The 15,169-nt window shown below is 43.2% G+C and overlaps 1 protein-coding gene across 1 annotated transcript in view; it reads left to right on the top strand.

Annotated features, from left to right (window-relative positions):
• Nucleotides 1-1,931: 1,931 nt before the first annotated feature.
• Nucleotides 1,932-15,169, top strand: part of BPNT2 (3'(2'), 5'-bisphosphate nucleotidase 2) — a 26,347-nt gene continuing 13,109 nt past the window's right edge. The window contains exon 1 of the mRNA XM_007464046.1: nt 1,932-2,562. Within this exon, the coding sequence (XP_007464108.1) occupies nt 2,176-2,562 (387 nt within the window). The 5' untranslated portion in view covers nt 1,932-2,175. The remainder of the gene's footprint in view (nt 2,563-15,169) is intronic.

Here is a 15,169-nt window from a genome sequence, read left to right as displayed (position 1 = left end):
CAATAAAAATGTTTTTAAAAATTCCTATGAAGGTTCTAAGACAATATCGCTGTCCCGCATGTAAATTGTTCTTCTTGTCATAAAGTTTCTCTTAAGGATTACATGCTGCCTTTTATCAATATCTATTAGCTATTATCAGTTGTTACCTGAATACTGAAGCACTTGGAACTACGATCTTTAAACTCACTTTCACTCTTTGCATGTGCCTTGTCATCTCTCTCAAGTCTTAATCCCTTTCCTGCAGTATAAATGCCTCAGAGCTTTTAACATCTCTCTCTGTGTCTCACGAAGGCTTTGTATAGTGCCACAGTGAGCATAGCCCAGTATTCCTTTCCACTATCCTTGGAATATACTATTATTTTTACAAACTTCAGCCAGACTTTCCAATAATGCTTTTAATATTTTCGTAACTACTATGCAACTCACATCTTTTGCTGATCTCATGGTGCAGTTTGAGGTGATTCGGTTGAGCTGAATGAAGCCTTCACTTCAACCCTGGTTTTTATATTTATCCCTGGATTTGGTAACCATAATTACCCTGTGTGACCTTCACTTTCAGATTTCTTTGGAAAGCAGCATTGCTTAATTGTGAAGTTGCTTCCCAAAGCTGACAAAGACAGTGCCAGTTCCTTAAGATTTGGTGCCGTCAACACTCCAGGAACTGTTCCTACATTGATTTGTATTTGTACGTGACTTTGTGCTGTGATTATAAGCAAGGAAACCAAGCAATCAATAGTCTTTGTTTATTGTATCTGTATAACCACAAGCAAATTCTACAGGTGCTCTGAACTCAAAGGAAGTGGTAAGAGTCAGCTGGCTCTAACAACTTGCTCAGCAATGGATGTTCATAATCCATTCTGTATACCTAAAGTTTTTAAGGTCGTTAATATTAAAGCTCATTTAAAAAAAACCAATGACTTTTGGCTGTGAACAGTAAAACCGGCTGCGTTTTAAGTTGATTTTGTGTAAATATTCTAACACTTAAAATGATACTGCTCACCTTAATATTCACTTTCAAGATGGAGGATAAACTTACTAACGCTTATTATAATACTTATTAAAATTTAGTAAGCACTCATATTATTGCTAAAATCAGTGGCATAGTAGAAGGCAGTTACTTCTGTTAAATGCTTCTGCAAGTACATTTGAAGGGCCTATATTGACCCAGAGATTACATACTCTAGATTGACGGGCCACCCTGAGACAACCTTAATATTGCAGGCCATTCCTCTGCCCCCTCAGCCTCTGGAAGGTACTGTATGGGTAAGGTGGATGTGGCAGTGAGGCAAGCCCGGAGTGTATTCTCATATCGTGAGAGCCCAGAATCAAGGTAAGTTCTTCACCTGCCTACAGGATGGTTTATTCTGGGGGGTGAAGGTAAAGATATAAATGCATAAACGTTTAGACTGGGGTGCCGAAAGAATAAAAAGCCAAGTAAAATTCCTGCCATCCCCGCCCAACTCCCGCTCCGCCTGGAAGAGCGCCGAGAGGCGATTTAAAGCTGCAGGCTCTGCCTACACAAGCGCTGACGGAAAAAAAGCATAGGTTTCTCTTAAAATGGATTGCAACGTCCTCCGTTCCTCAATAATCAGAGTGACGGGACGTCTAGACTGTCCCTGTGGCTCTATTTCAGATATACGCTGTCGTTCAAAGAGAGATTTAATATAAATTTCCACACGGCACTCAGCATCCTTCCGTGCCTGGGAAGGAGCTCCGCCATATCCCGGAGTGAGCTGAAAACCCAAACACAGCCGTCCGACCGGAATAACTGAGGCGCCGCCGACCAACACGAGCCGGAGCTACCGGCCGGCCGCCCCGCCTCCGGTCGCCCCGCCCAGTGAGGGGGGGGGGCTGGCTCACCCCGCCCCTCACCAGCGCCCCGCCCCCTTGCGTAACCCGGATACACACCCACGCTCCCCTTTCACCTCACCGCAGTTGGCTAACGTGTAAGCCAGGCGCGCGGGCCGGCTGAGTAACTGGCAGCGCGCCGCCCCGGGAATCGGGCGTGCGGAAAGGCGGCGAGGGGATTCTTGGCGCGGCTCTGCCTTTCCCGGGAGCGAGCGATGGGGCGCGCGGGCGCCAGGGAGCGGGCGCCGGTGTAGTCCGCGCGCTGCCCGACCCGGGAGCGCGGGCAGGCCTGTGAGGGCTGCCGCCCCGAGCGCCCGGCCTCCCGCCATGGCCCCCATGGGCATCCGCCTGTCCCCGCTGGGGGTGGCCGTGTTCTGCCTGCTGGGGCTCGGCGTGCTCTACCACCTCTACTCGGGCTTCCTGGCCGGCCGCTTCAGCCTCTTCGGCCTGGGCGGCGAGCCGAGCGGCGGGGCGGCGGGGCCCGCGGCCTCGGCCGACGGGGGCACGGTGGATCTGCGCGAGATGCTAGCCGTGTCGGTGCTGGCGGCCGTGCGCGGCGGCGACGAAGTGCGGCGTGTCCGCGAGAGCAACGTCCTCCACGAGAAGTCCAAGGGGAAGACGCGCGAGGGGGCCGACGACAAGATGACCAGCGGGGACGTGCTGTCCAACCGCAAGATGTTCTACCTGCTCAAGACCGCCTTCCCCAACGTGCAGGTGGGCGTCGCGAGCCGGCGCTGGGGCGGGGGGCGGAGCGGGGGCCTGAGCGCGGGTCCCGGCGCGTCGACTCCTGCAGCAGCCCCAGGCGTTCCGGCTCTGGCTCCGATTTTGCAGATCCGGAGATGGAGACGCAAAGGTTTAGGTGCTCAAGGTCATAACAGAGAGTTCGTGGAAGAGCTGGGTGAGGTCGCGGGGCGTCCGACTCGGGGCGCGTGACTTTCTGGCCCCTCCCCAGGTGTGCGCGCCCGCTTGGCACCTGGGTTCTGGAGCTTTGGCTACTGGGTGGGCCCTGCTCTCCAAAGGCAGAGAAAGTTAACTTCGCTCCCTGCCGCAGGCTCTTCTGTCGAATGAAAGGGTTGGACTAGCACCCAGAAGGCCCTCTAGCCTCCTTTCATCTAATTGCTGGAAGGGTCGTGACTGTAAAATACATGTTTTCTCGCGGACCTGCCAGGAACCAGCTGAAGGCCACGGTAGACGTCTTGCTGCAGAGCTCTGGGTGTGCAGGACATTTGTGGCTGGTGTGCCCACGACTTACTTTAGCTGTGGTCTCATCAGGACCCTCTTACTGGCATATATTTGGGGGGCCCTTCAAGGAAGTGTTTCGAAGTATATTTCCCAGCAACTTCAGCCTTCTATCCCTTATTTACTCCAAAGAGTAAGGATTGAAGAACGTTTCTGGGGAAGGAATTGACATTTTCTTAGGGAAATCCAGACATTTTGGATTTGTTATTAATACTTTAAACTTAATCATTTCAGCGCTGTTGAATGAATAAAGCTTTTTAAAATGTATTACAATCCAGAGGAAGAGCTACCATAGTGTGGCGGTACTTTCTATGTTTTAGCGCACCTAATAGTAGATTTTGGCGACGGGGAAGAAAAATTGTTTCCAGTGGAATTTTATTGATTAGATAAACAGTGAAACGTAAACCCCAGCTTATTTGGAAGGTGTCTGACCTTTTACTGTTGTTCTTGTAAGACTTAGGAGTATTGTCATTGTAGAATTACATAGCTTGTTTAACCCTCGCTCCAGTCTGTTGTATTACTGCTTTTTCTTTTTTGGGTCTTTTTTTCTTACTTTTTTTTTTTTGTCTTTTTAAAAATTTTTTTGCAGTGGGAAGGAGCTTTGGCTCTCGTATCACGAGCAGCTGGATACCTGATGTAATTGACATGAGAGTTCTCAAAACAGAACACTTCAGGTTTTTCTTTTGCCCTACTGTGCTTTATCATCGCAAATAATACTTACCTTGTGTTGGCTTCTGGATGTAAGATGTGCTTGTAAAATGTCTTTTTCACTTCTCCGAAGCACATGGTGTTCCCTAAGAGTTTGTGGAAAAAAACGGGAATTTCAGAGAAGTTGATATATGCTAGTTATAAACAATAGTGATAGTAACCACTTATTGAGTGTATTTTAGGTGTCCAGATCCTGGCTACATAGGACTTGGCTTGATCCTCACAGCAACTTTAAGAAGTAAATTTTATTTTCCCACTTTCCACGTGGGAGACCTGAGACTCATGACACTCCTCTCCACAGTTTGTATGAACTACCTTTAGGAGGCTACTTAAAACTTGTAGTATGATTTTCTGGGGAAAATTTAAAATTGTAGAAGCTTAAGGGCAATGATAGTGAAATATAGCAGAGAGTTGACTTTTTAAAAAAGGCCAGTACAAAAATATTCTCAAATATCAGATGTGTATATCCATATGTACATGTGTGTTCAAATGTGAACTCCACCCCACTGCACATCTATCAGAACTTTTGCCTTGGGTAACTTCCACAGGATTCTGCATTTGTTTTCTCCCTTCTTAACAAACGCTGGGGGAATAGCTGCCAAGGGTGATGAGCTGCATTTTGTTAAAACACAAAAACTAAGCTCTTTACAGATGTTGAAGTCTGCTTTTATGTAAAATAACTTTTTGTTTTCTCGTGACTGAATGTTTGCATGTACGTCTTTTGCGTGTCTTTTTGTGTTCGTGTTGGATGGTGATTAGTGGAATAGAGGAGGTTATGTTCACTTACACAATGTCACAGTAGGATGGTGTCATGATGAGCTGTCTCCTTTTGTCAGTAAGTTGTTAAACTAGAGGCCAGATGTTACTGCTATCTAGGTAGTGACTCAGCCCTACATTCTTTCCTGTCTCCTTCCCTTCCTCCAACACCTAGAAGTACAGTCTTAAATGTCTAGTTGTTTTTGAAGCTGCACCCGAAATTTTTTGGTGAGGATCTTAAGTCGAATCCCACTCAGTTTATGTCCCCATGGAAAATTAGCATTGAGAAACCACAGATCCTCTCTTCTTTTATCCTGGTGCCCTATGCAAATGCAGAGAGGTCCCTTTCTCCCATGACTTCCCTGTCTGGAGTCAGAGGCTTGAGCTCGCCTATCTTAATTGTACACTCCTTAGTAAGAGGATATCGCAGGTGTCACTCACTCTCAACTGGACAATTTTGCCCCCAGGGGACATTTGGCAATGTCTGGATATTTTTGGTTGTCACAACTGGGGGCAGAATACTATCGGCATCTAGTAGGTAGAGGATAAACATGCCATAATGCACAGAACAGTCCCCCTTAATGAAGAATTATCTGGCCTAATTTTTCAATTGGTGCCGAGGTTGAGAAGCCCTACTCTAAAGCAGTGCATGTTGGACTTCTCTGGTGTTCCAGTGGTTAAGACTCCCCTCTTCCGGCGCTTCTACTGCAGGGAACCCAGGTTTGACCCCAGGTGGGGAACTAATATCCCACATGCTGCCCGGCGTGGCCAAAAAAAAAAAAAAGGTGCATATGCTGTCCTAAGAAAACTCAGGTTTGGCCTAGGATCTCTGGATTCCCTTTTGCCTTCAGTCTTTCTCACGTTTGGGATCTTGGGAGAGTTCTCAGGGCAGCCTTTCTCCTCTTCCTAAGCACATTGGCAATGCTTGATTTCATGGTGTGAAAATAATAGTAACTGCAGCCATATGTATGACACTGTCTCTTATTGCATGCTTGTGGATAATGATGAAAATGAAGGCTGAACATAGTTTTCTGGAGTGGATTTGCACTACAGAACACATTTAGATTTATAGTTTTGATTTAATGTACAGGGAACTCTCTTTTTAAGGGGCTCCTGTCCTCAATTTGTTAAAAGTTTTTGACAGTGATTTATTTGAAGATAAAGCATGATACTTCAAGCTGGTAGGAGTCTTGGGTCTGTGCCTTTCTTGACCTCAGGGATGAGAGACTCTTCTCTCTCAACAGGAGTACTCACTGGAAAAGTTTGAGAAGTGCTAATATAGCGCAAAGAACACTTGCCTTAACGTCTTGTCCTGTCACCAGGCTAGGTGATCCTGGCCAGTCATTTAACTTCTTTGGGCTTCAGTTTCCTCTTCTATAAAATTGAGATAACTAGTAATTTGATAATTAGTACAGACATAAGCATCACAGACAGAGAAAAAACAAGTTCAAAGGAGCAGGCGGTATAGAGGTGGTAGTGTAGTAAATTCAAGTAGCCTAATGAACTTGAAACAGATGCACATGGAAGACTTACTGTGTAAGAAATTAAGAAGGTAGGCAGAGGCTAGATTCTATGCTAATCTCAAAGAAGTTTGAACCTGATCTTTAGTTTAATCCTAGAGTACTAAAAGAAGGCCAGATTTACCTGACTTTTCTTTTTTTTTTTTTTTTTTTAATAATTGTGTTTATTTTTTACTTGTTGACAGTTTGCTTTATTTATTTATTTATGGCTGTGTTGGGTCTTCGTTTCTGTGCGAGGGCTTTCTCTAGTTGTGGCAAGCGGGGGCCACTCTTCATCGCGGTGCGCGGGCCTCTCACTCTCGTGGCCTCTCCTGTTGCGGAGCACAGGCTCCAGACGCGCAGGCTCAGTAGTTGTGGCTCACGGGCCCAGTTGCTCCGTGGCATGTGGGATCCTCCCAGACCAGGGCTCGAACCCGTGTTCCCTGCATTAGCAGGCAGATTCTCAACCACTGCGCCACCAGGGAAGCCCATACCTGACTTTTCTTGAAGCCTACATGATGCCATACTTTGTTTGGGCTTTGGGCATTGAGAGGTGAGTGAGACCAGTTAGAAGACTGTTTAAATAGACTTTGTGAGAGATGAGGACCCAAACTCAGGCAATGGGAAAGCTATACTCAGCTTGTTTTACTAGCCAACATTTATTTAGTCCTCGGTAAGTGGCAAGCCCTGAATTAAGCTTTTTCTTACCATTATTAATTTACTCTTGACAACAATGTAGGAGGTTAAGTGCTATTACCTCCATTTTGCAGGTAAATAAATTGAGGCTTGGAGAGGCTAAATAATTTGCCAAAGGTTACACAGGTAGAAAATCATCTTAGGCTCACAGAGATTCACTTAATGGTCTGGGAATTATCTCAGGTCTGCATAATTTTGTATATAAGGCAGCACAGGAGTAGCAAATAAAGTGTACTCTTAACTACAGTTTTTTAAAGGTTGGAAGAGCTCATGGTGTAGATGCTTAGAGAATGGTTTGGAGTTAGGAGGCTTTCTCAAGTGAGAGATGATGCATTTTGAATTGGGGGTCATGGTTGTAGAGAGGAGGATATATGTGGAAGGATATGAGAGAATTTCTAGGGATGTGTGTCAAAAATGACTTCTGTTTCTGGCTTTCACAATTGGTGTTTTGCTGGTGGTGAAGGGCAGTGGAGAATGACAAGTGCAATAGGGTACATTATGAATATGCCGTCTTAGACTTGTTAAGTTCGAGGTGCCTTTGAAAGGTCCAAGGGGACTTGTTAAAGTGGTAGTTGAATATATGGGTCTTAAGCTCTGAAGAGACATTTGAATTAGAAATATAAATTTGTGAGTCATCAATGTTGTAATATTAACTGAAACCAGTTTTGGACAGGGGTGCTTCGGGAGAGAATACAGTGTGAAAGGGAAGATCAGGGCCTAGGACCAAGAATAACAAAAACTGAAAATAATCATTTAGTAAGAATACTAGCAGCCAGCTTTTATGAAGTGCTTACTCTGTGTTAAGCACTGTACTGTTTGTTTGTTTTGCCTATTGTATTTCATTGATTCACCCAAAGAGCCCTATAGGAAGGTATATGTATCACCCACTTTTAGCAATAAGGTAACTGCAGCTCAGAAAGATTAAGTGACAAGCCTAAGTAAGTCACATACCCAGTAAAATGAGGAGCCAGAATTTAACTCAGGCAATCTGATGTAGAACACATACTCTTTATAATGGTTATGTGTGCAGGTCATTGGTAAATTTTGTGAGAGTTCTCTTGGTGTCTTGATGAGAAGGAAGCAAAATTTAAAAAGATGGGAAGTAAGGGGGCTTCCCTGGTGGCGCAGTGGTTGAGAGTCCGCCTGCCGATGCGGGGGACACAGGTTCGTGCCCCGGTCTGGGAAGATCTCACATGCCGCGGAGCGGCTGGGCCCGTGAGCCATGGCCACTGGACCTGCGCGTCCGGCGCCTGTGCTCCGCAGCGGGAGAGGCCACAACAGTGAGAGGCCCGCGTACCACAAAAAAAAAAAAAAAAAAAGATGGGAAGTAAGGAAATGGAGACATTAAGTAAAGACAAGTCTTTCGAGAAATTGGGCTCTAAGGAACTTGGCTAGGGTATTATGTGGGACTAAGAGAAGGTTGTGTGGATTTTTTTGTTTCATATGTTTGTTTTTAAAGTGTGAGACACCAGAGCATGTTTATTTATAGGGGTATATTTGAGAGGTGATAGCTGGCAGTAAAAGGCTTCTACAGGTAAAAGGAGAGGACAGCTAGAGAGCTATATATATCCATTTAGAAACTAGTTATTGAGCGCCTACTGAAAGCACAGTGTGAAGTATTATTTCTAAAAACTTATTAGGATATAATGATTTAGGGAGAAATGCAGTAAATGCTACCTTCTTAAGGCGTTAACCAAAAGTTTCTTTGACCCCAGAGTCACTGAACTGTCATATGAATGGCACTAATTGTATTTTAGGGTCTTGATTTCTTATTCTTCAATTCCTTGGTGAGGACTGAGACAGATGGGCAGTAGTGATGAGAGTAGATTGAGTGGAAGGTCTTACAGGGAAGAAATGGAACTGCATTGATGAGGAATAATGTTGTCAATCAAGAAGTATTTAGGTAACACCTACTGTGCCAGGCCCTGATTTGGGCATTGGGGATAGAGCTATAGTAATGAAGGAAACTGTGTCCTTGAACTCACAGAACTTATGTTCTAGTGAGTCAAGATAGATAGTAAACATATAAACACGTACGTCAGATACTAATGAGGGCTTTGAAGAGAATAAGATTGTGTGGGGAGAGGGGTGGGGTGGGATGGGGCCCTGCTCTGGCCATGGTGGCCAGGGAAGGCCACTCTGGGGCCCTGTTTAGGGGCTGAGAACTGAATGCTGAGAAGCAGGCAGACCATCATGCAGAGGTTTGGGGAGAGTGTAGATGAACAGAAGAGTACAGGTGCAAAGGCCCCGAGGCCAGAGGATCAGACGAGGGCAAGTGAGTCTGGAGTGTAGTAAATAAGGGCGCAAATAGAGAAAGGTTACTGGAGCCAGATCATCCCGGACTTAACCTTGTAGGTGATCATAAGGAGTCTGGATTTTGTCTCAGTGTAATGAGAAGCCATTGGAAGGTTTTAAGCAGGGAGTGACATGATGTGATTTAGGAAGATGTCAGGTTGCTGGGTTGAGAAGTGAAGCTTCAGAAAGGCAGTAATTGATCTCTTTTGTTCACTATTATATTCCCTTGCCCAAAGCAGTTTAGAATATGTAGTCATTAAATTGTTGTTGAATGAATGAATGAATCAGTGAATGCACGATTGGAGGCAGAGCAATCAAAGGCTATTTTTGGAATCCAGGTGAGAGATAGAGGGTGGTTCAAACTAGGATATATTTCTTGGTATACATAGTGACAGATATTTAGAATCGAGAGCTAGAATTTCCAGGGCTTACTGGCTGGTGGAATGTGGAAAATAATTGAGGAAGACTTACTGGTTTTGACTTTAACAACTGTTGGTAAGGCTGTTTACAATGGTGGGAGTGTTTATTAAATTTGTAGGTGTGACGTGGTAGTAGCAGGTAACAAATAGCTGTTGTGCAAAAACACATCAGGTAATTGTGCTGATGTTCTTATTCTCTTACTTTGTTTGTTTCTCCCTTACCTGACTCTCAGTGAAAATCTTTTCAAATGAAGTTCTGTAACTTGTTAGCACATACTCAGTTGAAAGAATATGAAGAAGCTGATGAACTCCAAGCAAAAATCTTAATCATTAAGGCACAGTGATAGGGCTTTCCTGGTGGTCCAGTGGTTAAGAATCTACTTTCCAAGGCATGGGACGCGGGTTCGATCCCTGGTCAGGGACTAAGATCCCACATGCCACAGGGAAACTAAGCCCACGCGCTGCAGCTACCGAGCCTGCACGCCACAGCTAGAGAAGCCCGTGTGCTGCAACTACAGAGCCTGTGTGCTCTGGAGCCCGCGCGCCACAACTAGAGAGAAACCCATGCACAGCAACAAAGAGCCCATGTGCCGCAGTGAAAGATCCTGTGTACCACAACTAAGACCTGACACAGCCAAAAATAAATTAATTAATTAAAAAAAAAAAAAGGCACAGTCGTTGCCACTCAGACTTGGCACTACCGTTTTTGTAAAACTAGAGTGATCAAGACCCAGGAACTGCTTCTCTTTTCTTGGTGTCACATCCATTATTTGTTTTAAGTTTATTCTGGTTTTTGCATGTTCTTACTGCTGCACTCATTCATTGAGGTGGCCTAGCATTGTCATTAAGAGCGTGGGCTCTATAACCAAAATACTTTAGAGTGATATTTGCAAGATGGTAGTATAGGAATTCTCTATTGTCATTCCCTTATAGAACATTGATTTTGGCAGTCACCCAGGGACAAGAGTTTCTTTGTGGGAGTCTGGGAGTCCAGCGGAGAAGTTTCAGCACATTACCGAGACAAAAAAATCCAAAAATAGATGCACTGAAGAGGGTAAAAGGAACATTTTCACTTTTCTTATGTTGCCCCTCTGTCAAGGTAACACAGCTCAGTGCCAGGAGAGAGAGACCCCTTCAGCCTGTGCTTTCACCCACAGGAGTGTGTGAGTGAGTGCCTGGCTTTTCTAGCCATGCAAGACACTGGCCAAAAGGCCTACTTTTTTTTCACCTCACCTAGATTACTGAGGTGATCTGCAAGTCTGAGGGGTTGGGAGAAGCTGTGGGAGCGCCTGAGTCAGGACTCAACTCATCAAACGGATGCTACTAACCTCTTTGCAAATGCTGTCAGGAAGCCTGCCCATAAGCCACTGGGGACTCCTTACCTGCAACCCCCCCAAGTGGCCTGTGAACACCCCCAACAATACACGCCTCACCCACACCACCCACCCGCTTTGGCCTGATTTTGGCACATGCTCCCACAGACCATGAGATTAAGCCTTTGCAGATGGCTGGTGAACAAATGCAGAAAGTCACCATGACTCTGGGATGGGGAAAAGGCTCACAGACTTGAGCATTTCAGGACACCACCCTAGAGAAAACAAATGAGAGGCTCTCGGCACTTGGCCTGGCTTTAGGGGACTGAGATAAAGCAAAACTATAACAAGGGACGAAGAAGGTCAATCTGTAACGATAAAAGGGTCATTTCATTAGGAGGACATAACAGTTGTAAATACCTGTGCACATAACATCGGAGCATCTGAATATATTAAGCAAATATAGATCTGAAGCTAGAAAGAGAGCAATGCAACAATAGTAGGGACTTCAGTACCCCACTTTCAGTTACAGATCATCCAGACAGATCATCAAGAAAGAAATAATAGACTTGCACCATAGATTGAATGGACCTATCATACATATACAGAACATTTCATCAGCAGCAGAATAATACACATTCTTCTCAAACTCACATAGGATATTCTCCAGGATAGATCACATATTAGGCCAGAAAGCAAGTCTTAACAAATTGAAGAATATTGAAATCACATCAAGCATCTTTTCTGACCACAATGATGTAAAACTAGAAGCAGTAACAGAAAGAAAGCTGGAAAATTTACGAATATATGAAAACTAAACAACACTCAGAAAAAGTCAAAAGGGGAATGAAAAAAATATCTTGAAGTAAGCAAAAATGGAAGCACAACATACCAAAGCTTATGGGATGCAGCAAAAGCAGTTCCAAGGGGGAAATTTATACAAAAAAAAAGAAAAAAGCCTACATTAGGAAAAAAGAAAAATCTCAAACAACCTAACTCACACCTCAAGGAACTAGGAAAAGAAGAACAAACTAAGCTCAAAATTAGCAGCAGGAAGGAAATAATAAAGATCGGAGCAGAAATAAGAGACTAGAAAAGCAATAGAAAATATGAACTGAGATCTGGTTTTTTGAAAAGGTAAAATTGACAAACCTTCAGCGAGACTAAGATAAGAGAATACTCAAATACATAAAATCAGTAATGAAAGCATAGACATTACACCTGATACTGCAAAACACAAAGGATCATAACAGACTACTATGAACAGCTATATGCCAACAAATTGGACAACCTAGAAGAAATGGATAAATACCTTAAACCAAAAACCTACCAAGACTGAACTAGGAAAAAATAGAGTATCTGAACAGATCTGTAATTAGTAAGATTAAATCATTAGTCAAAAGTCTCCCAACAAAGAAAATCCAAGGACCAGATGACTTCTTCAGTGAATGCAACCAAACATTTAATGAAGAGTTAATTCCAGTCCTTCCCAAATTCTCCCCAAAAATTGAAGAAGTAGCAACACTCCCAAACTCTCTTTATGAACCAGCATCACCCTGATACCAAAGTCATACAAAGACACTACAAGAAAAGAGCAGTACAGGCCAACATCCCTGATGAATGTACATGTAAAAATTCTCAACAAAATACTAGCAAACTGAATTCAACAGCACATTTAAAGGATTAAACACCATGATCAAGTAGAATTTACCCCTGGGATGTAAGGACAGTTTAACATATGCAAATCAGTCAAGATGATATACCACTTGAACAGAATGAAAGATAAAAATCGTATGATTCAACATACTTCCATGGTAAAAACTCTCAACAAATTAAGTGTAGGAGGACTATACCTCAACATAATGAAGCCCATATATGACAGGACCACAGCTAATGTACTCAGTGGTGAAAAGCTTTTAGTTTTCCCTCTAAGATCAGAAACAAGACAAAGATGCTCACTTTTACGACATCCATTCAACATAGTACTGGAAGTCCTGGCCAGAGCAGTTAGGTAAGTAAAACAAATAAAATGTATCCAAATCAGAAATGAAGAAGTAAAATTGTCTCTGCAGATGAGCCAGTCTAACATACAGAACACCCTTTAGACTCCACCAAAATACTTTTGAAGTAATAAACAAATTCAGTAAAGTTGCAGGATACAAAATCAACATGCAAAAATAAAAATCAGTTATATTTCTGTACACTAACAATAGTGAACTATCAGAAAGAGAAATTAAGAAAACAATCCCATTTACAATAACATCAATAACAATAAAATATGAATAAATTTAACCAAGTCAGTGAAAGACCAGTATACTGAAAACTGAAAGACATTGATGAAAGAAATTGAAGAAGATACAAATAAGTGGAAAGAGATTGCTTGTTCTTGGATTGGGAAAATTAATACTGTTAAAATATCTGTACTCCCCAAAGCAATCTTCAGATTCAGTGCAATCCTTATCAAAATGCCAGTGGCATTTTTCAGAGAACTAGAACAAACAATCCTAAAATTCATATGGAACCACAAAAGACCTGAGTAGCCAAGCAAGAACAAAGCTGGAGGCATCACACTTTCTGATTTCAAATTACATTACAAAGCTATAGTAATCAAAACAATATGATAGTGGCATAAAACATACACATAGACCAATGGAATTTAATATAGAGTTCAGAAATAATCCAGTGCATATACGTCCAGCTAATCTTTGACAAGGTGCCAAGAACACACCATGGGGAAAAGATAGACTCTTCAATAAATGGTGCTGGGAATGCTGGTTATCCATATGCAAAAGAATGAAACTGAACCTTTATCTTACACCACGCAACAAAAATTAACTCAAAATACACTAAGGATTTAAGTGTGACACCTAAAACCTAAAATTCCTTAGCATGGTCTCAGCAATGATTTTTTTTGGAAAAGGCACCAAAAAGCATGGAAAACAAAAGCAAAGATAAACAAGTGGGACAACATCAAACTAAAAAGCTTTTTGCACACAAAAGGAGACAGTCAAGTAAATGAAAAGGCAACCTATGGAATGGCAGAAAGTATTTGCCAACCATGTATATGATAAGGGGTTAATGTCTAAAACATGTAAGGAAGTCACTCAGCTCAGTAGCAAAAGAATAAATAATTCAATTAAAAAATGGGCAAAGGACCCAAATAGACATTTTTCCAAAGAAGACATGTAATTAGCCATCTGATATATGAAAAGGTGCTCAACATCACTAATCATTAGGAAAATACAAATCAAAACCACAATGAGATATGAATTCACACCTGTTAGGATTGCTTTTATCAAATAGACAAGAGATAAGTGTTGGCAAGGATGTGGAGAAAAGGGAGCTCTTACCTTTTATACTGTTGGTGGGAATGTAAATTGGTACAGCCATTATGGAAAACAGTGTGGAGGTTCTTCAAAAAAAATTTAAAATAGAACTGCTATATGATACAGCAGTCTCATTTCTGGATATATATCTGAATGAAATGAAATCAGTATCTGGAGGAAATATCTGTACTCGCAAGTGCATTGTAACAATGTTCGTCATAGTTAAGATATGGAAACAACAGATAGATACGTGTCCATCTATGCATGAATGAATAAAGAAAATGTGATGCACACACACACATAATAAAGTGGAACACTATTCAACCTTCAAAAAGAAGGATGTCTTGCCATTTGGGACAACATAGATGAACCTGGAGGGAACTCTGCTAAGTGAAATAAACCAGACAGAGAAAGTAAAATATTGTATCACATTTATATGTGGAATCTTAAAAGAAAAAAGAAAAAAAAAAACAAGTCAAAATTGTAGAAACAGTGAGCAGAATGGTGGTTGCCAGAGTCTAGGAGATGGGGTGAAATGGGGAGATGTTGGTCAAGTGTATAAACTTTCAATTAGGGACTTCCCTGGTGGCTCAGTGGTTAAGAATCTGCCTGCCAATACAGGGAACACGGGTTCGAGCCCTGGTCCGGGAAGATCCCACATGCCGTGGAGCAACTAAGCCCGTGCGCCACAGCTACTGAGCCGGCGCTGTAGAGCCCAGGAGCCACGACTACTGAGCCCACGTGCCACAACTACTGAAGCCCGTGCACCTAGAGCCCATGCTCCGCAACAAGAGAAGCCACCGCAATGAGAAGCCCACGCACCGCAATGAAGAGTAGCCCCTGCTCGCCACAACTAGAGAAAGCCCGTGCACAGCAATGAAGACCCAACGCAGCCAAATTTAAATAAATAAATAAATTTATTTTTTAATAAAGCAAGTTTCAGGCTTCCCTGGTGGCACAGTGGTTGAAAGTCCGCCTGCCGATGCAGGGGACACGGATTCATGCCCCGGTCCTGGAAGATCCCACATGCCGCGGAGCGGCTGGGCCCGTGAGCCATGGCCGCTGAGCCT

Source organism: Lipotes vexillifer, unplaced genomic scaffold, assembly GCF_000442215.2.
Source record: "Lipotes vexillifer unplaced genomic scaffold, Lipotes_vexillifer_v1.1 scaffold69, whole genome shotgun sequence".
Classification (NCBI taxonomy): domain Eukaryota; kingdom Metazoa; phylum Chordata; class Mammalia; order Artiodactyla; family Lipotidae; genus Lipotes; species Lipotes vexillifer.
The sequence above is the reverse complement of the archived record's forward strand: the minus strand, read 5'-3'. Positions and strand labels throughout refer to the sequence as shown.